Raw genomic sequence first — 23,327 nt, 5'->3', positions numbered from 1 at the left:
TGTGGCATCTGTGAGAACCAGGCTTTCTCTGCAGAGACCTCCGCCCACAGTCCACATGGCCAAAATTATCTTCTGCCAGTGCTGTAGTACCAAACATCTGAGGATACATCTATAGTTGTGTTGTCAATCCTTACAAAAAATTGAGTTGTTTTCACAAAAAACTCGGGAGAAAATCCTGGGGGTGGGGGGCATGCACATATTACACAAAAAGGCATCTGCCAAGATCAGAAACTCTTTAAGCATTGATGCAACAGTGAAAGAAAATGACACCACCTAGTGCTCTGATGTGTGTCTATTTAAATGCATTTCTGTCAGTTTATTATCTGCAATCTTAAACACAAGATGATACAACTAAATCTGTTTTAATAACCCATTAAAACACACTTTGTAACATGTGTAAGGTTAAAGCATGTCTAAGGAAATACCTAAAATCATGAATTAAAGAGCAGTTTACTTGTTCCAAAATTTCAGACTAATTGGCGTAGTTTGATAGCACTTATGGGACGGTCATAACTTGTCTTTACATGAGGTACTGCAGTGCAGTCTGAATGATAAAGTAACAGGCAGATGGAATTTTATTGATATACATTTATGCAATAGTTTTAGGGTCATTGGAAAAACTAAATCTGACTTTAATAGCATAAAGTCAGTCTCAAAATTCTGACCATAATTCTAGATGCCATCATCTCCAATAATGACAGATGTGTGAGTTATGGAGAAGAAGAACTAACCTTTTTGGAAAAAACATGTCAGATTTAAGATATTATTTTTAACGTGACCAATGGCTCTCTGAAGATGCAGTTTCATTAACGAAGGAAAGGCAGAACTCCAACTGAACATAAATAACTGGTTGGCCAGGGACTAATTAAACAAAAAAAAAGTAAAAGCATGTTAATTATTCAACAGAAGAAAAGGTTGTGGTCAGAGAATGGATTTTGCTCTTACTGACCTTGCCGCCACAATAATAGTAGGTGATTTTTTTTTTAAATAAATGTCTTAAATGTATGTCTTATGTACTGAACACCAGTAGATTCTACAAAAGGAAACTGTACAAACAAGCCTTTCACTTCTTATTAAATATAACATTTTAATGAGAAATAGATTATTATATGAAACATTCATTTAAAATTAGCTGATATAATAATCCCAACATAAAGGCAAAATAATTACATAGGCAAGTTATTAGGTGTAAAAATGCTCAGACATAATCATGGATACATGTACAATAAGCAACACTGTGGTAGCAAAATGCCATACAAGTAAATGTGCTTGTCTTATGGACCTTGCAAGTGGCTTAAACTAAATTGCAGTATACAGTTTGTTTATCATATAAAACAGTCATAGATGGTCATGAGTCTAATCAGGTATATAAGACATGGCTGCCCTGCATTTTGTGCTAATGTACTTGGAGGGCATTTTTTGAAATAATCTTTGTATTTCGTTTTAGTATTGATAATTTATCATAGTGTTACTGTAACACAGCATTGTTACTGTGATAGAGATCCTATTTACACATACATTGTACAACAGGGGACAAAAATATGAACCATCCCTTTGTGATATCTGTTGGCTTGGTCTTGTAATCAATCCCCCCTCCCTCATGCACAAGCCTGCTCTTAAGGTTTAGTCTTCTGGAGAAGTTGAAACCAATATATTTGATCTACATTTATGGTCCTAATAATGAAACAAAATTATTCTCATTCTTTTTTTTTGTAAAATGTAAGTTTTTCAACTCTAACCATATTAAAGGGATCGATAACAGGCACTTAATAATAATAATAACAAAAAAAAAATAATAATAATAATAATTTTGTAACAGTTTATTTGGATAGTCCAATACTGAATACTTAATAAATATGGGATGCATTTTTCTGGCCAATTAGTCTGCTTGTTTTACTTTTTACTGTGTCTCAGTGTTGATACTTCTGTGTAAATGGATCATCTTTACCTTTTCATTGCTTTATACAGTGTGTGCAATTTCACAATTTAGCTTTTTTTTGTCAGAATTAGTAGATTTTAAAGCCAGGGGCGCGGGGGAAGTGAAATGCAATGTTCAACCATGATGGCCGCACTGGTTAGAGCATTTTGCAGACATGTTGAGCCTTTGAACATACATCAACAGTAAAACTACAATGGAGACAATAGCTTAACATGCATAAGCACCAAGTAATACCACAACACATGTACTTTCAATGTATGGCATTGTAGCAGCATTGTTATGGTTGTTTCTTTACATAACCAAGTAACTGACAATCAGTGGTGATTATACTAAGCTATTTACGCTCCAGGGAGTTCATTCAAGAGATGTCGCAAACCTTCTTTTTGTGTGTGTGTGTGTGTGTGTGTAAAGTCACTAATGTGCTCAAGAAAGCAGGTGTAACATGGAAATATATCAACTGAGACACAGCGTTTTTCCCATTGGCTTGCAAAAACATGAAAAAGACTGGCAGTGTCCAAAAAAGAGCCAATAATAAGCTAAACATTTTTAGAACTACGAAGTCTTGTCTTAAACTTTAGCTAATAGCTTTCTGAATGAGATAATCCAGGTTAATGATTGCTAATATGAATGGACAAATCCTTACTCTCATCTTTTCAAGAAAATTAATTATGTTGAGATTTGTTGCCTAACAATTACCAAGCAATTCTTGATCTAAAGTAGTAAAAGGGCTTAAAGACAGACAGTCAGACAAACAGCAGGGAAAACAAAAACCAGAGACTATTGAATAAATAACATAAAAATAAATAAAATTATGATGACACTAAGCACTGCATTACATTAATTCTAGAAGCTCGTCCAGATAGATCAAGAAAAATCTGGCTTTGTGTTGCTGAATGCATTGAAATCGACTGAAATTGGAGCTCCCAAAACCAATTTTATTAAATGTTTTTGTGATTCCAATTTCATTGTTGCTTGCGTTAAGTCCTTCACAACACAGGATGATTTGCACATCTACGTCTTAAAATGTTTCCTCCAAATTTGTCTCACAACAATAACAGCAGTTATTGGTAAAGAACACAAGAAAATACAGCACAAAAAATACACATCATGATATTAACAGACATTAAATTAACGACACAACAAAAAAACTAATATATAGGGTTTACCAGAAAAAAGAAATGACTTTTTTTTAAAATATATGAGTAGGTTTTTTTTTTTTTTTTTTTTAAAGCTGACACATTTTACTCCATAAGCTAATTTGTGTTTCAGGGGACAGCAATATATAATATATTTTGTTATGTGACACTTCGTAAACAAAAATATTGGATTTGTACAACATACCAACTTTGTTTTTGCAGTGAACATTTAGTGAATGCGTCCACTTGCAAATATTAATCACATCGTTGTGTTTCAGTATTGGAGTACCAAAATAAAATGTGACCATCAAATACATAGGTAGTGTTTTATGTTTAAGACTGAGTGTGTTGAACACAGTTGCAGTTCTTTTATACCTCCAGCAACATGCAGAAAATGTCAAACTTCTTAGCTCAAAACAAAAAAGAGAGAAATTTTTACATGTGGTCATAAAAAGCTTACAGAGTAACACTTTCAAAAGGTATTATAAGCTTTAATATAAGATTTTCTTCTTTTTTCCTGCAGCACAAAATACAAGTTCAATGGCTTTAACGACACAATTTCACTCAACATGTTATGTCTCCACTCGTCATATTCCTTTTTGCTGTGCTCTTGTCTGAAATCTTCTGAGAGAGTTGAACAAAGACATATAAATGGAACAGGTACAAGGTGAACTTCATGACTTACTGTATGTCTACCTCAGGGAAGTGTATGGCTTTAAGGTTGTCTTGCAAATGTGGCTGAATGATGAATGTTTACATTTTGCTCTCAGTGCTGAAAAGCTCCACAGATCAGCAGTCACAACATGTACATTTTGCAAAGCTGTACAAAATAGCATTGATTGTTATAATCTTCAGACCACAATATTGCATTCACGCACCAGGAGGTATACTGCCTTGTGAAAAAAAGATAAAAATAAAAAATAAAACCCAACAAAAAACACACAGCTGGAATTTCATACACGGTGGGGGAGAAAAGCGTTCAAAATGCAAGATTCAGCAGAGACTTGGGTCAGTCTCAAGTGACACATTCAATTAACAAACAGCGTTAAGCATTAAGCCCCCCCCCCAAAAAAAGAGGTTTACAGACACACTCGCACACATTCACCCACACATATGTATATATAAACAGCTGGCTTTTGTTTTCAACATGACTATCCATTACTGCCCTGCTGTGTGCCTCGTGTATCAGAACAATGACGGTGTTAAATACCTTTCTAAAAGCAATGCAGATTCACTGTGGGTTCTGAAACGTAAGAAATGTGATGACTACTTACTCGCTAGAGCTTTAAATTCCTTACAATGTATAAACATTTTAATACTAAACTGTCTGTTATGTTTGAAATACTTTGCCCAGTAGGTGAAATAAACTGATATCTGGTCTGCCATTGTGTTTTCTGTACCTTTAAAAATGTCTTCTTTTTTTTTCCCTCAAGAAAGAATGGCAGTATCAGATGCAACCTTTGATCCCTTATGTTATAATCAAGGCCTCCTTTTCATCCAGTACATATATATACTTGTTTTTTTTTCTCCCCTTTCTCTTTTCAAGGTTCTTTAAGGGAATTACAGACATGCTGGGACAAATATGATACAGTCCATACAGTGTTTCCACTGATCTTTTTTCATTTTTTTTATCTGCCAGAAAAGCTTTTCATCACTGCCTCTTTCTCTTTTTTTTAAGAATTATACTTACAAAGTTAATATTACATCAAAAGGCAGAAAAGGTCAAAAAAGAAAAGAGAAAAAAAATAAGACTAACATCCCCTCGTAGTTAATTAGTTGGGTGTTTCTCTGTTGCTTACCGTCCTTAACATTAATGTTTTTACTCAACAAAGTTTTGCAGTCAGGTGGTCTGATTGTTTGAGTATTTCTGTGCTGTACATGTCCAAGGCATGGTTCACTCGAATCATCTCGCTGTTGTTGAGCTTCAGCCTATGCTTCAGCATACAAGAGAAAAGGTCCAGCTGTGGTTTGCCGGGTGCAGAAGGGGGAGCTAGGCGGTTAATCCGATCCCTAATGTCCAGCAGCAGTAGCATCACAGATGAGGACGAGTAGAACTGAGTTCCTTGTGTATATGACTGGTTAACCTGCTGCACGGCGCTACGCAGCAGGTCGGCGTTAAACCGCAGGCTGTAACCAAACACCTGGATATCGGAGATCTTTATGTAGATCTGCCGCTTGTTGGGGTCTGCGAGATCCACCGGACCCTGTCCCGTGTCGTTACGGAGGCCAGTCGGAACCTTAGCACGGCTGCGCAGGTAAATGTGCACAGTCTCAAAGAAGGTCTTCCACCTGTTACCCAGCAGGAGGGTCCAGTTGAAGCACTGCGAGTTCTGCAGTCGCACTTTTTCCCATCGTGGGTAACCGTGTTCACCAAATGGCATGCTCCAGCCTTCTGAGTGGCTGCCACTGAATGGGTTAACATAAACAAAGAACATGGGATCAATGCTGCTGTTTCGCATCTGACAGATCTTCATTGACAAACCGATGACCATGTGGAGGTAGTCCATCCGATTTTTGTTACTTTTCAGAGTCAGGGACATACGCTTACGCCATCGCGGGTCGAAGAATGTCTCCAGCCGGATCTCATTGCTGATGAAAGTGGTGTGTATGTACAACCGTGAATCCATTTTCTGCAGCAAGTATTTCAGCTCCAGGTCCTGAAAGTCCAGATCGGTTTCAAAACTGATGAACTGCTCGCTGCGTTCTGAATCCACATTCTGCGGCTCGCAGCGGCCGCGGTACAGCTTGTAGCCTTTGTTGCAGGAGCCACATTGTGAGATGTTGGCCAGGCTGCACATGGCACAGCTGTTGTTGCCGCCTATGACACACGGGATGGGTCGCTGACACAGAGTTGCACCTGTGTGGCACACACATGCCTTTTGGCTCTCCAGGAAGGTCCCCCAGAACCCGTTCTCATTGCAGTACAGGAAGGACTGAACCCTGTTGAGCCACTGCATCACAGATCTGGAGTGATAGAAGGAAAAAAAAAGAACAAAACCATGAACAGCGAGTAGAATTTTGATTAGGTCAGATATGCGTTTCTTTTTTGGTTGTTGTTTTGTTTTTATGAAATGGCTGCTCTCTATATATAACACCCAGCATAAAGTTTGGAAGAAAAAAATATGATGTCCCTCAAGGGAAAAGAATTGCATTATGATAGGAAGCATTAATTGCTATTCTTATCTAGTGTATTCTTTCCCTCAAGGCATCTAGCCTTGTCATCTTGACAGTGCTGTAACTTCTTTTCTGACTAGAGGAGGTGACTTCTGATTTCTCAGAGAAGCTGGCAAGTGAAGGTTAGTTTATATATTATTGAAGTTTTGTATAATAACTCTGACATTTGACACTGCATTCTGAGCAGGAAAAGTAAAACCAAAGTCTAAAATATAGTTTAATTTAAAAGTACACAGAACCACATATTGCTTTTTGCCGTTTTTTCATCCGACTGAAAGGCAAATGAAAATCCTTCCTCTGGTTCGTATTTTCTTACTGCAGACTGAGAATTGGACAAGTGTTGGGTGTTATGTTTTCTTCGAGGCAATCAGAAAAAACTTTATAGATGTTAAACAATTTTAAAAATGCATTATTTTTTCAAAAGTGTTCAAAATGCGCTTTAATTTCTTGAACATGTCTTGTCAAGTGGAATACATTGACAAAAATGGTTGTTTTTATAAAAAAAAAGAACTTAATAAAATTCAAAGACAAATTAATTATTGATCCCCAGCAATGTCAACGTATTAAACATGTTCTTGATGTTGGCATGATCTATTTAGATTTATTTCTTTTAGAGTTCAAACACTGGAAAAATAATTATTTCCAGATAGGATTGTTTTTTTTTAAAAAAAAGCTTAATTTAATTTGGGATAATTCTTCATTAGTTTCTTTGTGTCTGTGCTGTACCACTGACTAGTTCTGTTAGCTCATCTTTGTTTACTCACATGTCCTTCACATAGGATCAGAGATACAATTCAATCTTTAATCAGTTCTGTCCTTTTGCTCGTGTTTTTTTATATGCGTATCTGTTTTTCTAAAGGCATTAAAACTTTTGGCAACCTTGTCTTACAGCTTTTTCTTCTGTCAATAAAATGTCAACTTCGAAATGTTCTGTTCTTTGCCAAGTTCTGCAATTGAATAAGCCTACTTTCAAGTGTACAAATCACACACCACGGACTATTATGTCAACAATATTTATACTCACACTCAGCTCAAATGTACTTATTATTTAAAATACATTAAAGCATGAAAATATAGCAGGGTGTATAGCAGCCAATAATGTAATAGTGGCTGATAATGTGATACATGCCTGGAGAATAATTCTTTTTGTCCTTTTTATAGTAACAAAGCTAATTAAACAACAATGCATCAGAGATATTATAATGTGGCAATAAGAAAGTCATATTTTATCCATCATGTTGTATGGTACTACATTTTTCACTAGTAAATACATTACTGGTATAGAAATAAAATGATTAAACCATCACCAATAATGGCACAACTCAGATACTGGACTACATAACTTGGAAATAGAAGATTTCTAGCTTTTTTTAAATCAAATATAGGTATCTTAATCTTCCTGTTAATTCATCAAGGGTATTGTGAGTGCTGACATAGGAAGTTATTCAACAAAATCTTTATTTTAAATATTGGGGCTTTGGGAGATATGCCAGTCAGTAATTTCATCTATGGAAAATATAGTTATTACATTATTTGTATGCCACTTCTGGAGAGCTATCTTTAAGACCCTGTCGGAATCGTGGATTATTAATATTCTGCCGAACCCTCTTTCTGCAATATTTGGGGTTGTTCCTCGGACATGTTGTGTGTCCACCCGACAAGCTTCAGCTGTAGCCTTTTCCACATTGGCTGCTCGTCAACTCATACTTCTACCATGGAAAAAAGAGTCACCTCCTTCCCATAAACAATGGATTAAGGACTTGCTTTCAATTCTCAAAGTTGAACAACAAAGATATGTTGTGCGGGGTTCTGCGGACAAATTTTACAAAGTGTGGCGGCCATTCTTGTGTCACATTGAGGGACTTCCAGTCAATCTGTCAGTCAAGCATGGAGTTAACTAAGTCAACCTTTTTTTTTTCTCTCTGTTCTGAAACGGATGTGTGGATATGAATGTTTGGGTTAGTAATCTACTTTGTTGAAATCCAATAAAAATATTCAAAATTATTTGTATGCCACACCATTATTATAATAACCCAGCCAATGGTTATTATATCATCTTTAGGCTTTACTTTATGACATTAATGGTATGTCATTATATTATTACCTTTATTACATATAGATGTGCAAAATGATTGTTATTGGCCAGTGTTTAAGCAAACAAATAATAAAAAAAAACAACTAATGATTTGAGCAAAAGTAAGACTGACAGGACAGAATTCTTGTTTGACAAACCTTTCTGTGTCCATTTTTGTAGTGGACGTGTTTATTGATTCTAAGTTGTTATAAAGAGTGAAAAGTGATCTGATGAAAAAGAAATGCAATCAAAAAAAAATCTTAGCTATTCCTTTTGGCCCTATGACAAACCGAAATGCTATAATTATATCTATGAGCTCAGGAAAAGTGTTAATGAGGACACGGCAGCTGTTATCAATCTGTCATTCTGATTGGATTAGAACAGAACGCTTGCTTTAAAAGGGAATGGTGCTTGACATCCTCCCTCTCGTCTTAACCATGGCTGACTTTCAGAAAACACATGCTAACAGCATTGGCTTGCTTTAATGGGGACTTCACGTGCCAAATTATTCAATTATTGAATCACCAAGAACTTCAAGGAGAGAGTTTAGAGCTGCAGTATCTGAGTTTTAAAAACACTGCTTTTTAAATATCTGTCAAAACTGTCACTATTTACTGACAGCATGATATGAGACAGATGATCTGTGAAAAAAAAAATCAAGTTCCTCTGCCTCCTCCATGTGATCCTACAGCCATCTGCAAAAATACACCGCTCGGTCAGAAACAGCCAATCGGAGCGAGGAGGAAGGTCTTAGCACTATCGTCTTGCAGTCTCAAAGCTATAGGTTTGATTCCTCCTGCCACATGTCGATGTGCCCCTTGGCAGATAGGAAAGAAACTTGGGGTTACCTATTGATCTCCAAATCAGTGTATGAATCCGTGCACATTTGACAGATTGATTGGTTGTATGTGGCTCTATGAGTGAATAGCATTTCTAGACATAAAAATGCTCTTTCCTTTGATTGGCATTTCTAGAAATGCTTTTCTTTAATTAGAAAAGCATTTTCAATGAGTCCTGTTACATACCAAAATAAAGCATCCAGAGATCATCCATTTGTTAGGTACCTCTCATCCAAAAGAATGGGACTTTTCTAATTCTTCCCTAAATCACTGTCATGAATAAGTGGGCATGAAAACAAAATGATAAATGGCTCTATAGTGATAATAAGATAAGGTATCTTACATTTATTTACTTAAAAAATACAATTTATTTAAGATATGTTTACTGAAAACCTACCTACAAAGGACTTATGATGTGTGCCATGTTAAGTAGAATTTATGACTCTTTGTTGTATGGAGGCTGAGGTATTAAAACGGGTTTGACCCTGGACATGAATAATTAAACCGAGCATATAAACTGGATGCAAATGACTTGGCTCGGAATGATGCAACTCCATATCTGTCACTATTAATCATTTACATGAAGATTCCGAAGTTCATTGTACCTGAAGCAAGCTACTAATAAAGAAAATGCACTAGTAAATCTATTTAGGGGTTCCACTGTGAGTAATCACAACAAGAATTTATGATGGTTGTAATGAATGAAAACACAGACCAGGGCAATGGTAAACTTTCTATGTGTAGTTTTTATTATAGCTACCTAATAATACAATACCTTCCTTACATCAAGTGAAATATATTTACTTATTGGCTGTAACTTTCTTAAAGTGGGATAGCAAATAGTCAAAATTCTAAGCTGTAATTTTGGATTAGTTTGCTCTGTATCATTGTGCCTAAATAAATACAACAATGAAGTTCCTCTTTTATTATCATGAATCCATTTTGTAATTAAACTAAGAGCTGCGAGGGACCCGAGTGATCTTTTGGCCCATTAGTAAGAACACATATCTGTGCAAGAAAATTAAATAAAACCTGCTTCTTTGAAGTTTCATTAAGCCCAACTACATATTACAGTACTTCTATTTTTAACTAAGGTATGAATATGCTGTTTATTTGCTTAATACACAATGCCCCAAGCACTGAAACAAAATGAATTATGTTCCCTAGGAAACACGGCATAACAGCAGCTTTTACTTTTCCGTTTTCTCATCTAATTTTCTTCTGCAGAACATTGCAGCATTTACACAAATGCAACCCAAGACCGCCTAAAAAGCACTGGGTTCTTATGTCTTTTGTGTATTACATACTTATATTTGCCACCAAGACAATGACATTGATGTTCTCTTTTTATCTCAGTAGCATCAAGCCATTAGCACTTTGGTGGGTTTAAGTGTGTTGTCATGTGCATTTTTAAAATTTCAATATGTACAGTAGAAGTGTTGTAGATGTTAATGGAAATGCAAGTGAGTTCAAATGTATAACTGTCAATTTTACATGGTTCCCATGAGGACGTACACTATTCCTAGCTTATTTATTAGACAGGTATTGTTCCAGAGACTGTCTTATAGGTGATGTAATCAAAGGCCTCTCTGAAGTGTCTTTATTTAAAGGTTGGAAAGTCTCTTACCATAGGAATGTAGGATATCTTAAATCCTCAATTAACATAACACCACAGTACATATTCAAGTAAAGTTTAATTTGAAGTATGTCACGGATTTTATTGCTGTCCTTTATAAGGGTTAGATGTAAAAATTGGAAGAGTTCAAATGGCTTCTTTGCTGAGGTATGCAGCTAATGTGTATCAGCTACAATGAGTGTTTTTTTTATTTTATTTTATTTTTTTTTTATCATGTTCTTCAATGTTAGAGGTTCATATTCATTTTCCTGATATTCGTGTGTTCCCACAAACTTCTCACAATAGTTTGCTGAAATTTGTGGTATGTCTCCTGGCAGATCAGTTGTAATAGAGGCAGGTTTGTAGTTCTTCATATGCACACTCATCTCTGCCCACAGATTTCGAATGAGACTGAGATGTGGGCTTTATAATGGCAATGGCTAAGAAAACTTTCCACTTGTTGATATTTCATGATCCTGCCGCCTTCTTTGCTTCACAGCTAGGATGGTGTTCCAAGGCTTGTGAGTTTTTCCATTTTCCTTCAAATGTAATGATTGCCTTTATGGACGAAAATGTCAGGCCACAAGACATGTTTACAGAGAATATGTTTTTGTGTGTGTGTGTGTTTTTTTGCATTTGTCAACTGTAATATGTCTCTATTATGTTCATTGATGGAGAAAATACTTATTCCCTTTTGAGTGTCTGTCATGGCTACTCATAATTAGCTCCAAAAAAAGAAGAAGAAAAAAAAAAGAATGTCAGAGTAGTTTCTGAGGAGGAGGTTCTCGACACACTAAAAATAAAAAGCACTCACATAGAGGTTTCTGGTTCAACTTATAAAAGTAACAGAAATATTCTCCAGGTTGACTTCATACAAAATTCAAATATAAACGTTATTTTGTGATACAAACATTGTTTCACTCGTCACTCCATCACTGCATAACAATCAGACCAAGTACAGCAGCTGTCTTTTCTTCTGAATCACAGCAGGAGGTTGACCTGACTAGAAAAGAGGCCCTAATCAAAAAATAAATACATAAATAATAGCTCATCTACCATCTGTAATCATTAGCATCATTTTGGATCAATAAAAACATCCATCCATCCATCCATCCATCCATCCATCCATCCATCCATCCATCCATCCATCCATCCATCCATCCATCCATCCATCCATCCATCCATCCATCCATCCATCCATCCATCCATCCATCCATTTTCTTACACCCTTGTCCCTCATTGGGGTCAAGAGGGGTGCTGGTGCCTATCTCCAGCTAGCGTACCGGGCGAGAGGCGGGGTCAATAAAAACATCATTTAGCAAATAAGTTATTTGTTAAATACTTAATAAGCTCCAACGGTGGCCTTCAGGTTTTTCTGTGTGTCTGGAAGGACCGTCTCTGGTTTTAAGTGTTTTGCAACTTCATAGTGATTTTCTTTGGGATTGGTGTGCATTCAGTTCTATCCATCTTCTCTTCAACTCTGATCATCTTGCACAAAAACATTCCTAAAGAATCCTAAGGACATCCTAAAGATTTACTTCAACAATAATCTGTGCCGCTCTCCTATTGTATAGGGATGATATTTGTCTTGTTAACAGCCTCCTTCACCTGAGCTTTAAAGCTTAGCTCCTCCTCCAGAGATATACTTTGTCGTTATTCTATCACGTCACATTTATGTGCTGCTTTGTGTTGCTGTGCCACATAAATATAGACTAAAAGGTATGGTTGTAACATAAAATATAAAACAAAAGTCTAAAGGGTAAACATATCTTTGCAAGACACTATGTGGGCTGATATGTACTGAATAAGCTTTGCTTACAACTATCTGTTACAGGCTGCAGAGGTAAGGCATGAGACTTAGAGCCTTTATTGGTAATAGAAGAGCACTTTATTTCAGTAAGAGAGAAGGGTAAAGATGGGAGCTGATTTTTAAAGATTTATGGCATGACTGACTGCCAAGCTAAACTCACATAGTAGGTGAAAAAGCTTTTGCACAGCTTTCTAGCATTGCATCTTTGAAACAGTCATAAAGGATCAAATACCTCTGTTCCAAAATGAACAATGAAAAATGAACATTGGAAGTTTGAGTTTGAGGGGAAATTGCATTGTGCACAACAACCGCAACTCCCCTGCAGAACATATATAAGACCTTAAATATACATGACGAAATCAAATAAATCCACCATCTGATGCAAAGCTGTTTCACACAGGCAAACAAATAAACAAGCTGCTCTTATTTCCTGTGCCATCAGGCACTCTCAATGTTTACTCCATGGAAGAGGAAGCACATACTGCGGTTCTTTGATAACACTTCAGAACAGACCCCATGCCAACTCTCACACAAATGTAGGTGTGATCCTTTCTGTCAGGGACAGAAGACAATGGCTGATTTTCAGGCCACTTAAATCAATATTTTACATATTCTTTCCCCATTTTTATGGTGACATAACTAATGCTGGACAGTTTTTTTGCTGGCATTTCATCTGGCACTCCACATTTTGTGTGTTTTCTTTTTTTTTTGCGTTGTGTTTTTTGATTTGTGAGAGCAGATTTGGGAAATTCCTTGCAGATCCTGCAGCGCTGACACTGTGGCACATCAGCAGCAAGGCTCTTAAGCTGCAACTGCAGTATGTGGTGACAGATGTGTGCAATGACCTAACAAGAAAACTCCCACAGCTACATTTTCTTTTAAGACTGCTAAGTGAAATAACAAGAGTAAGCTACAGCGTTTTGTGCATGTGCAAGTCTCAGCACTAAATAGATTTGATATAAAGTAAAAGCACAGCATTGAAGAAAAATGTATTAGAAATTGCATGTTTGATTTCCATGCTATATTGAGATACAAAAAAATGTATCTCCAGCAATATTATTTTCTTTAAAAATAAAATAAAATAAACAACACAAACACCAAGTCTTTGGTTTAGTAAATCCCCATGGATACTATTTTTACTCACCTCTCTCTTGGCATTTGGTGGCTGGGATTGTGAAGACAGCGGATGCTGAGGCTGAATAGCTTGCGGGCGGTGCGCTGGATTTTGAGCCGCTGGATCTCCAGGGAACTCTGGAGGAGTCTGTAACGGGCCTGTAGGTCCCAGTCGCTGCCCCACAAAAGATGCACACTGCTGATGGGCAAAAAATGAGTGGACGGGAGTCTCTTCAGGAATGACTTGAACTCATCTACAGAACAGTGGAGGGACAAGATGGGACAAAACAAATGTAACACAGGATAAAGACTGAAATTAAACAGAAGTAATTTGTAGACAGATGAAGACAAATTTACTGACACAAAACATTTAACTATGACTATTCCTCATTACACAGTCTCTTACAGATAGGCCAGAGTCCTGAGTCCTCTCTTTTGCACTTTAGTCTTTAGCATAACCCTTACGTATTAAGGTTTAGGGATGATATAGGAAGAAGTTATTCAACAATTTTATTGTTGATTTAGCAGTGCATTTTTAATATTTATACCTCATACCTTTTTTATCATGCTGATAGAGTTCACCAGATTATTATTCGATATGTCCGAGTATTTCATGATGACATGTATTATGAACGCTTCACCAAACTTAACAGTGGGATAAGCTGTTTTGATTTCAGATGGTCATTCTTTGTTTCATATCAAACCCACTTTAAGTGGAAAGCTTAATCTTAGTCTCATCTAACCAAAGCACTCAATCCAAGCAGAATTTAGAAAACTCCACATATCCGTTTGTGACGGTAGGGCAGACTGTTTTTGTTTTGTTTTTTTAGCATATTGAATGGTATATAGACAGCATGCAGTTGCTGTTGTGAAGACTTGGTAACCTCAAGGGTATAATTTGTTGGTGTAAAAATGCAGTTTAAAAAATGAATTAAAGGAGAAATGTGAGTCCGAGTTCTTTTTCACTGTATTAAAGTAGTAAAAAAATACGATCTACATTTGAAGATCATTGTTTTCCTATTCTTTAAAAGTTGCCAGTGAATGTTTTCCTCTGCATCTTTGGTTTGAAAACTTAAGGCTGATTCTGTTGTTCAAGTGCAGAAAATAAGACTCTGGAAGTAGTAATCATCCTCTCCTCTCAGCTCTTGGGTACCAAGATTACTGCCCCCACATTTTTTCAGCCAGTCTTAGTGATTGTCCAAGTGGCTAGCATACAGCCTAGGATAAAATGTTCTTGTTTCCTCTTGAGACCACTGTTTTGTTTTGTTTTTATTAATTTCTTAGCAAGAAATGATTTAAGATGTTTCTTAAAATTTCTTTAAATATAACTAAAATTGTTTTACGCCTGTTCGCATTGTGATATACTAAAGTTAAATGATTCAGCAAAGCTTTAATATAAACTAAAGGAATTTAATCTTGAGCAAATGGAAAGAAATAATTACTATCCTAAATGCTGGCTCATCAAGATTGGGTTGAAGATGTTTGCTAAATACAATAATAAGAACTGTTCACATCCTGAAATGTTAAAATGAAATGTTTTTTCTTTCAAATATTTTCTAAATAAATTTAATCTTGAATACTAAAAGCACATGTTAAAATAGCAATTTGCTAAATATTAGCTCAATATTGCCAGAAATGTTTAATGAATCATTTAAAGAAGAGACAAAACACCATATCATTAGACTTTTACAGCTGAGGTGATGTAAAATTATAAACCTAAAAACAAACGTACGGAATGAATAAAAACACAGTTTAGCAGAAACGCAAACCACCAAAAGTTTTAGCACGCTCAGAACATAGACCCACATTTTCAAGAAATGCACCTGCAAAACATGCTGGCACTCTCCTAGACATGTCCTCAAGACATTTTAACAGTATTAACCAGAGTTAAGAGCTCTTTTTCAGTCACAGCTGGGAAATGTCAGGAATTCCTTCACCCTCCTCCCTGGCATGTCAGAACTCAGATTTCCCTTTTTCTTCAAAGGAGCCAGGATCCATCTCCTCCCCTGTTTTGAACTTGCCACAAACCTCCACCCAGCTTTCAGAGATGACATAAACCGTCTTTAATTCTTTCCTAAACAAATCTGAGCGACACCAGCACCTAGCATTCAGAACTCTGTCAACATGAAAAAAAGAAGCTACATTATCATATTGTGCCCCAGTGGCAGATATGCAAACCCTTTTATACAAGCTTCAAAGACTTCAAGTATCATTTTCCTTTACAGAGCAACCAAGTAGTCCACATGGTGGTTCTTATCTGAACCCACCCAGCACACCTTGTCGACAGATTAGAACTCATAATTTAACTTTTCCCTCATTTCATATCAATTTGTTTGCTCACATCAGTTACAAATATTTGAACTGGAAGTTTTTTAACCAGCCAGATGCCACTTTATAGTGGCAGCCACCAGTTTGCCGGCAACTCTGGCAAAGGCATAGATAAAGCCTTCAAAAAAGCTCATATTGGAGCAGAAAATTTTAGAGGATGCCAATTTTTGAGTATATATATTTAGTAGGAAAAAAGTTCATATTCACAAATGTTTGTTTTTCAAAAAATAGAAATCGTTTCAAACCTCTTCGTACTTTCTACAATTCCCTTTTGTCAAAAGATTGCCAGTCTGTCTGTCTCTCTGTTGCATGCTTTGCAGTAGTTAACTAGTTTCATTGCTGTTCTCATGAACATCTCACAAACTGAGACAGACTTTAGCTGTAATTACTGTGATAACCATAGTGCAACGTGTCATTGTGAGTGCAGTGTGTGTCTTTTTGTAATAACGGGGGAGACAATTCAACTAACACTAACAGCATGCAGCAATTTAGCATGCACTGTGAACTGGCACAGTATACACAATGAACGTGTTGTCACTGGAGAAACTGGGCTACTCCCGTGAAGCAATGGTGGGGCGTCTGTCATATTTAATATTTCCCTTTTAAAATCATTGAGACATTTAAAGCCGAAACAGAAATGTGAATATTGTTGTCAATGTTATTGATTGATTAAAAAAAAAAAGATTAGTTGCCAAAGCCAAATATATACTTTCATATACCACAAAATAATATTACACCAGCTTCATCCCAAGCAGCTGTCAGAATATTAGTGAGTCTCAGACCGCACAGCTAGCCAGAGCAGCAGCCGCAGCTGTCCTCACAACCAGGGAGTTTACACTGTCAAAGCTCTTGCCTTTTGATAGGATTACCAAGCAATGGATGTGTCATGTCCAGTGTGAGATCATCTTCTTTCTGAACCTAAAGAACATATCCCTATAGAGGCAGCGTTGAAACAACTGACTATTGATTCCCAGAAATTTAATAAATCTCACTACAATGCAATGCAAATTAATTTCTACAGCTCTACATCTTTTATCTTTGCTGTACTCATCCATTTCACTTTAACATGTATGTCTATGTGTCTCAAGGAGTTTACACTAGGAATCCCTTCAATTCACAATGATATTTAACTTATTAATCAGAGTGAGACGTAGGCGCTGCCTTGGAGTAGCTATGCTCTAAAAGCTAATATTTACATTCTTTCCACAATGTCCAAATTTGACATGCACTTTCATCACTTTTTGTTGAAAACAGAAGCCTCTACAGGATAACCCATTTTCTGCATCTTTTGCATCTTATGTGCATGTTTTTTTTCATACTTCAAAAGCTCTCACAAAAAGAAAAAAAAATGCTTGTAAAAGGAATAACAAACAAACTTCAAGTCTTTTGATAGTCACAGAGGGAAGCCAGGTTAAACTATTTTGTAGGAGTTTTCAGCTTACCAGAGTTTTCAAAATCTTTATAAGAGGCTGCCCAGGACTCAGACATCACCAGCAGGGTGTTTTCCATGATCTGGATGTCAGTGATGGGACAGTTGCACTGGGGATAGTCATCAGCACACTGACAGATGCACTGGTTGTTGTGGCACACATATTCACCCTCTCCGTTGCACATGATGTAGCTCAGAGCTGACTGGACAAATTTCTCTTGCAGGTATTCTGGGAATATGACCTGAAGGCCTGAAACAAATGAAAAATAGTGAAGTTTTGCTTAAAAATGTGACAACACCCATTTTTCTTTATTTTTTTAATAATATACTAGATAACATGATTGAGAAAACAAACTTTGTTTAACTTTCTTCATGTAATACAAAGTCACAAAACAGAAAATGAGAAAATGTGAAATTGTATGTAAATATTTTGTTGTATTTAAATAGTAAGTAATAGTCATCAGGTAAACAATTTTTTCTACAAACGATAGCAGCATTTGTATACAGGAAACAAGTTAGTTTGGTAGTCAGGGTTTAAAAGATCTGAAGTTCTTACCAAGTCTTCTGGTGACCCATAAGAGTTACCAGTGTTTTATGTAAATACCCAACTGAACCGCAAGGGTCCTTCAGAAGTTATAACAGCAGTCATCATTAAATAGGAACTAAAATGAAATGAAATGAGGGTGTGATGGAAATGTAACCATAAAATATGAGGCTGTGTCAAAACAACAGAAATACTCCAAAGAGATCACTGCACAAAATCCTTCCCAAAATGTGGTTTATATATTCATGTTTAGACCTACAAAGCACATTTTTAGCATGCAGAACTACAAAAGTTTAAGATGGGACAACCACACTCTTTCTGTAGAAAATACAAAGAAACAGTTTCATGCAATTTAAATATTGGGATTATGCTTTTTTTTCACAAATTGGCCTGTTTTGAAATGAATAATCTTGAGCATAATTTGATGGTTGAAGTTCTGATTTCCCCAGATCTGGGACAACTCCCGTAGTTTCCATCCCTCCTTTCACGTCTATGTTTTAAGCAGTCAATGTTATTTTTTCTGAAGTACGCGCCTTCAAAGAATTCATCTCTTTTCTTTGAGCTGTTTATGGCGAGTCGCATATAATGTGACAAGGAATGGGAAAGCCTGATGCTGGGCTTTGACATATTTAGCTGATATTTTTGTAATAGTCTCATTTGTGATTTAAAGGTTCATTTAAAGTTTCAGAGTTCAAGCTGCTCATTCTTCAGTATCAATGACAAACTTTTAATAATTCTTAAGACTCCCAGCCAATCCATATCCCTTTGGGGATCTCACTGAATTAAAGCTTGGACATCTTACAGTTCAGGCTTTCACTTCAGTTCAGACCGGGAAAAATAAATCCCTTACTCTACAAGCCACTGGATTGGAAAAGAACTAAATAGATTTTTCCTTCTCGTATGAAACAACATCTTGGCGAGACCGTATTTTCTTAATAGCTTTTCCTTGAAGACAAACTGTGCTTCAGTACAAAACATATGCAACCAAGAACTAGGACACAACACGTTATTGAATGATGAATAATTACATTATTCCTCCTGCTCACATTTTATTTTCACCTTCGGGTGAAAGGCGGAATCCACTTATGCAAAGTCAACTTAATGTGGCTAAAATGAAAGGAAAAGTAAGCATATAATTTCGTATTGTACACATGAATCATTTTCAGGGTGTTGTCAAGGAGTCAAATGGTATCTCATTATGCATTTGCATGCAGCAATTAATCCTCCTTATTTTCACCCACAAACGCTAAACATTGCTGTGGGTAATTCAGAAACAGATGAAAGCCTTAATGGTTTGGATCTGAAACAGAACACTTCAATAGTCATCATCATGATGACAGCCTCTGAAGAGAAGTAACACATAGTGTGTTTTTGGTTGTTGATGGAAAAAGAAAATGCTTTGTATTTATTCTCAAAACATTTCGGAGTTTAGACGGTTTTTATTTAAATCTGTTTATAAGATCAAATCAGAGACTACTCAAAGGAATTCTTCCACTTGCAGCTATTCAAACACAGCCCCTACACCTTGCACTAAAAGTCTTCTTACAATACATACCTCCTTTTTGCATAATCTCTTCTATTCCCCACACCTCATCAGAAGCCCTGCCCATCAGTGATGAAGGGAACAGAAGGAAGCAGGGATGGAGCAAGTAAAGAGGATGGATAGATCATGTCTGACCACAAAAGAGTTTGGTTGCCCAGGGCTTTTTCTCCATCAGGCTTGTCTGGATCCAATATTCATTTAGCTTGATGTATTCCTGGGCTTGAAACTTTAATGTGATTTGTGGGAAAATCCAGATGGCAAGTTCACGGATCAACGCTGCTCCCTGACAGTGCTGGTGCCAGCGGCCGCCTGCACAATAACACCGATTGCCTCAGTGCTCCCCCAACGCCACGATCACTCCCACCACGAGACCCTCCCCCCCATTTCCTTATCTGTATAACTACACTGCATACCCCAGCTCTACCAACACATGCACACATACTTTATTTTTTTAATATTGGTGTGTTAGTGCTGAAGAATTGAAGAAGAAACCATTTGAGAGTCTGACATTCAGCTCAACTCTATTGGTCTTGCAATCTCTTGTATTTCACTCTCCTTTGCACTTCGTATTTCTGTCCATTCTCTTCCTTTGCGTCTCTCGTTGCCTCTCACTCTGTCTTTGTACACATCTTCTACTGTCTTACTTCATTACACACACTGCTACTCCTACCACACACATCCATGTGCCCCCTGACTCCCCCCATCATCCTTTGGCTCCCATTCACTCCATCAATCACTCTCTTCATTCCTGTTTCTTCACCTCTTCTGCTCTCCCCTACATTTTCTCCTGCTGAGTGCGCATTCAGATATCAGAAAATTCATGCCCTGCGTTGCCCCGTCTGCTACTATGCAGAAATGATGTCACGTAATAAACGTAAATCTATCAACATTTGTTAGAGCATTGTCAAAATGAGCAAAAGTATGGGAGCCCGCAGGCTACAAATAAAGAGAGAAACCAATCAGATATAAAAACATTTGTCTTGTGACTTAGCAAGCTTTTCTAGGTTAGCGCAATAACATGTGACAAAATTGAAAATGATTGAACCATAAAGCTAGTTTATTGGATTATGAGTCAGGCATGTGTTGGGGGAAACACTAGATACTGGAGTATAGGTGTTACACTTACCATCATTTAAGGGGAGATGATGAAATGAAAGGTACATATTGCAGCAGCTTTGCTGCTATTTGATAACCTCCAACTTCATGCTCTGTCAGTGTAAATAATTCTCTTCAATACAGATGCCTAGCTTGCTCTAAATAAATAGCGCTGCAAAATGGCACATAATCATACTGCATATAAGCTGATAGATTTCGCTTCTCATATTTTGATGGATATGGACCCACAAACGTTCTATGAATGCTAAAAGCGAATGGTGACTTTGCCTTTTCATTATGTCTCTTTCATGTGTGCTTTTTCTTCTTTCTTTTTTTAAACATAGTGACAGATAGGGAGTGTAGGCCACAACTGAGGCTTGTAACTGCTTTGGCAAGCATTTGCCTACTTACTGGAATGCCATGCTCCGCCTCATAAGTTACAGTTTCATTAAAGATTAATTGACCATTGTGTAGCTGCAATTTCACAAAATAATCATTACTTAATCCACTGGTGCAATAAAGTGCGTTACCTCAATGGGGGCATTAAATTACCACAGGAGGTTATTGTTGCAGCTATAATACCATTCCAAAAGGCTTTAGACAAAAGAGACTCCTAAGTTCACAGTTGCACAGGCTTTCTTGTTGATAATACATCCTTGATGTGAAAGGGGAACATAATTTAAAATGTTGCTACATTTGCCAGTTTTCGCATACAGACTCCTTGTCTTTACGTACGAGGTAGAAGTGCAGCTGAAGAAGCTATTTATCCACTTTTCTTTTTTTTTTGTATAGAGTGTGAGGTGTGTGTATTGGGCCAGACAGAGGATAACATGTTCCACTGGAGCTGTTCTGAGCTCTCAGAATATGTTAGCATTTTTTAAAGTTCAGAATGAGCTGTACTTAGCATTCAAACAGATAATGTGTGGTGTGTCAGTGCAGAGTATATTATCGTAGATTATCATAAGTGCTCTAAGCACTCGAGTAAGCAGAAGCTTGTGTTGTCATACAGGACTGTTGACTCACAATTTTGTATTAGTTTTATTTGGAAAATTCCTGTGGAACAGGACGTTTTATTGTTGGAATAATGCTTTCTGTTTCTTTTTGTAAAATGTCCCGTTTAGTTTTAGGATTTTCATAGAATCCTTGTGCTCATAAAAGGAATGTATTTGACGGAGCCGGGCAACAGAAATAGATGCACACAGCACCTTGCAAAGGTATTTATACCCTTGTTTTCACATTTTGTTTGTTGCAATCAGTTGTTACTTATGTGATAAAACACATTAATGCAAAGTGAAAGGAACATTCATAATTTATGCAGATCTTATTTTTATATATATGCAACAAATAAACTGAAATGCATGGCTTGTAGTTTTTTTTTTTTTTTAATCAGTCTCCTTGATTTTACTTTTTGTTGCAGTAATAACAGCAAATATAAATATGTGCTTGATCTAAACCAGAGATGTTTTAAGTGCAGTCTGCCATTTGGAGCCATCTGAATAATGTTGTGTTGCCCTTTACTGCAGCTTAAAAATAGTACAAATTGGCCACCCATCAAAGGTGTAGATGGAAACGTTTTGTGATTATTATTATTATTTTTTAAGAGGGGGGGGGGTGACAATTTTATGATGCATTTCTATGATCTTAAAAAGAAAATGCGGTACAGCATAGCCACTTATTTAACTTGGCTAAATACAGTGAGGGTTTCAGTTTGAAAAGTTAGAAAACTGCAAACCTTCCATTCATTAATTTCATTTGGGGTATTTTTCAGACCAACAATAATTTGCTTTTATTGACTTTGTTTCATCTAAATATTGCATGCTTAATGTATTGCTGTGCTAGAGTTGTACCTTAAGAAATAATCAGAAAGCTTAAGAACAGAAAAAATTTTATAATAGCACATTTAGACTGTTAGTCTAACACAAATACACTATTTTTCTAATTTTCTTAGAAAGTAATTAATTTATGCAAAGCAATTTACGTTGCATGAATTAATACTTACTTGCAAAAAAACGTATTGCTTGAAGAAAAAAAAAAATTAAAATACCCTGCAGTAGACATGTATTAGGTTTTTACTGGATTTTATTTACTTATTTCACTACTAAATTTCCTTTTTTTCTGAATGGATAGTTTTTCCAACTATTTTTGAAAAGAAAATGTCTCAAGCTACATGTCCTCTTTGATTTCAGTCAAAAACACAACAATGGCTTTGTCCTGCCAGGAGGTGGCGATAACATCGGCATCAACTCCATCAAAATTCAACAAATGGAAAATCGTGAGATAGACTAAATCATGTGCTTTCTCAGACAGTTTACTTTTATTCCAGTCATTGGCGTAAGTCTGAAAAGTGTTTCAAATGTGTTTTTTTATTTATTTTAATTTAAGTGTGTGCTGTCAATAGGCACAAATAAAGTGAAAAATATCAGTAATGTGAAATACCAATATTATTGCAGATAAAAACACTGATCTAGCTAATATTCACCTACGGTAGGACACACATTCTTATTTTGCAGTCTGCTTATCCATTTTGCTCATGTCTAAGCACTTACAGCAACATACAATGTCATTGTCAGATACAAAGACAAGACAACAATAAACTGAAAAGGCCCCAAAAGATAAATCTGCTTTAGACTGGAGAACACTTAAAAAGATTATATAAATGCCTGCCAGTTTGGAAGCAAACTAAAACAA

At 36.4% G+C, this 23,327-nt stretch overlaps 1 protein-coding gene across 1 annotated transcript in view; it reads right to left on the bottom strand.

Moving 5' to 3' along the window:
• Window positions 1–1,700: 1,700 nt before the first annotated feature.
• Window positions 1,701–23,327, bottom strand: part of brinp1 (bone morphogenetic protein/retinoic acid inducible neural-specific 1) — a 123,039-nt gene continuing 101,412 nt past the window's right edge. Inside the window, exons 6-8 of the mRNA XM_008424389.3 lie at window positions 17,471–17,707; window positions 13,732–13,954; window positions 1,701–6,039 (exon numbers count right to left, since the gene is read on the bottom strand). Of these exons, the coding sequence (XP_008422611.1) occupies window positions 4,899–6,039; window positions 13,732–13,954; window positions 17,471–17,707 (1,601 nt within the window). The 3' untranslated portion in view covers window positions 1,701–4,898. The remainder of the gene's footprint in view (window positions 6,040–13,731; window positions 13,955–17,470; window positions 17,708–23,327) is intronic.

This window comes from Poecilia reticulata, chromosome 12, assembly GCF_904066995.2.
Source record: "Poecilia reticulata chromosome 12, P_reticulata-male-v2, whole genome shotgun sequence".
Classification (NCBI taxonomy): domain Eukaryota; kingdom Metazoa; phylum Chordata; class Actinopteri; order Cyprinodontiformes; family Poeciliidae; genus Poecilia; species Poecilia reticulata.
This window is presented reverse-complemented; position numbering and strand designations above follow the sequence as displayed.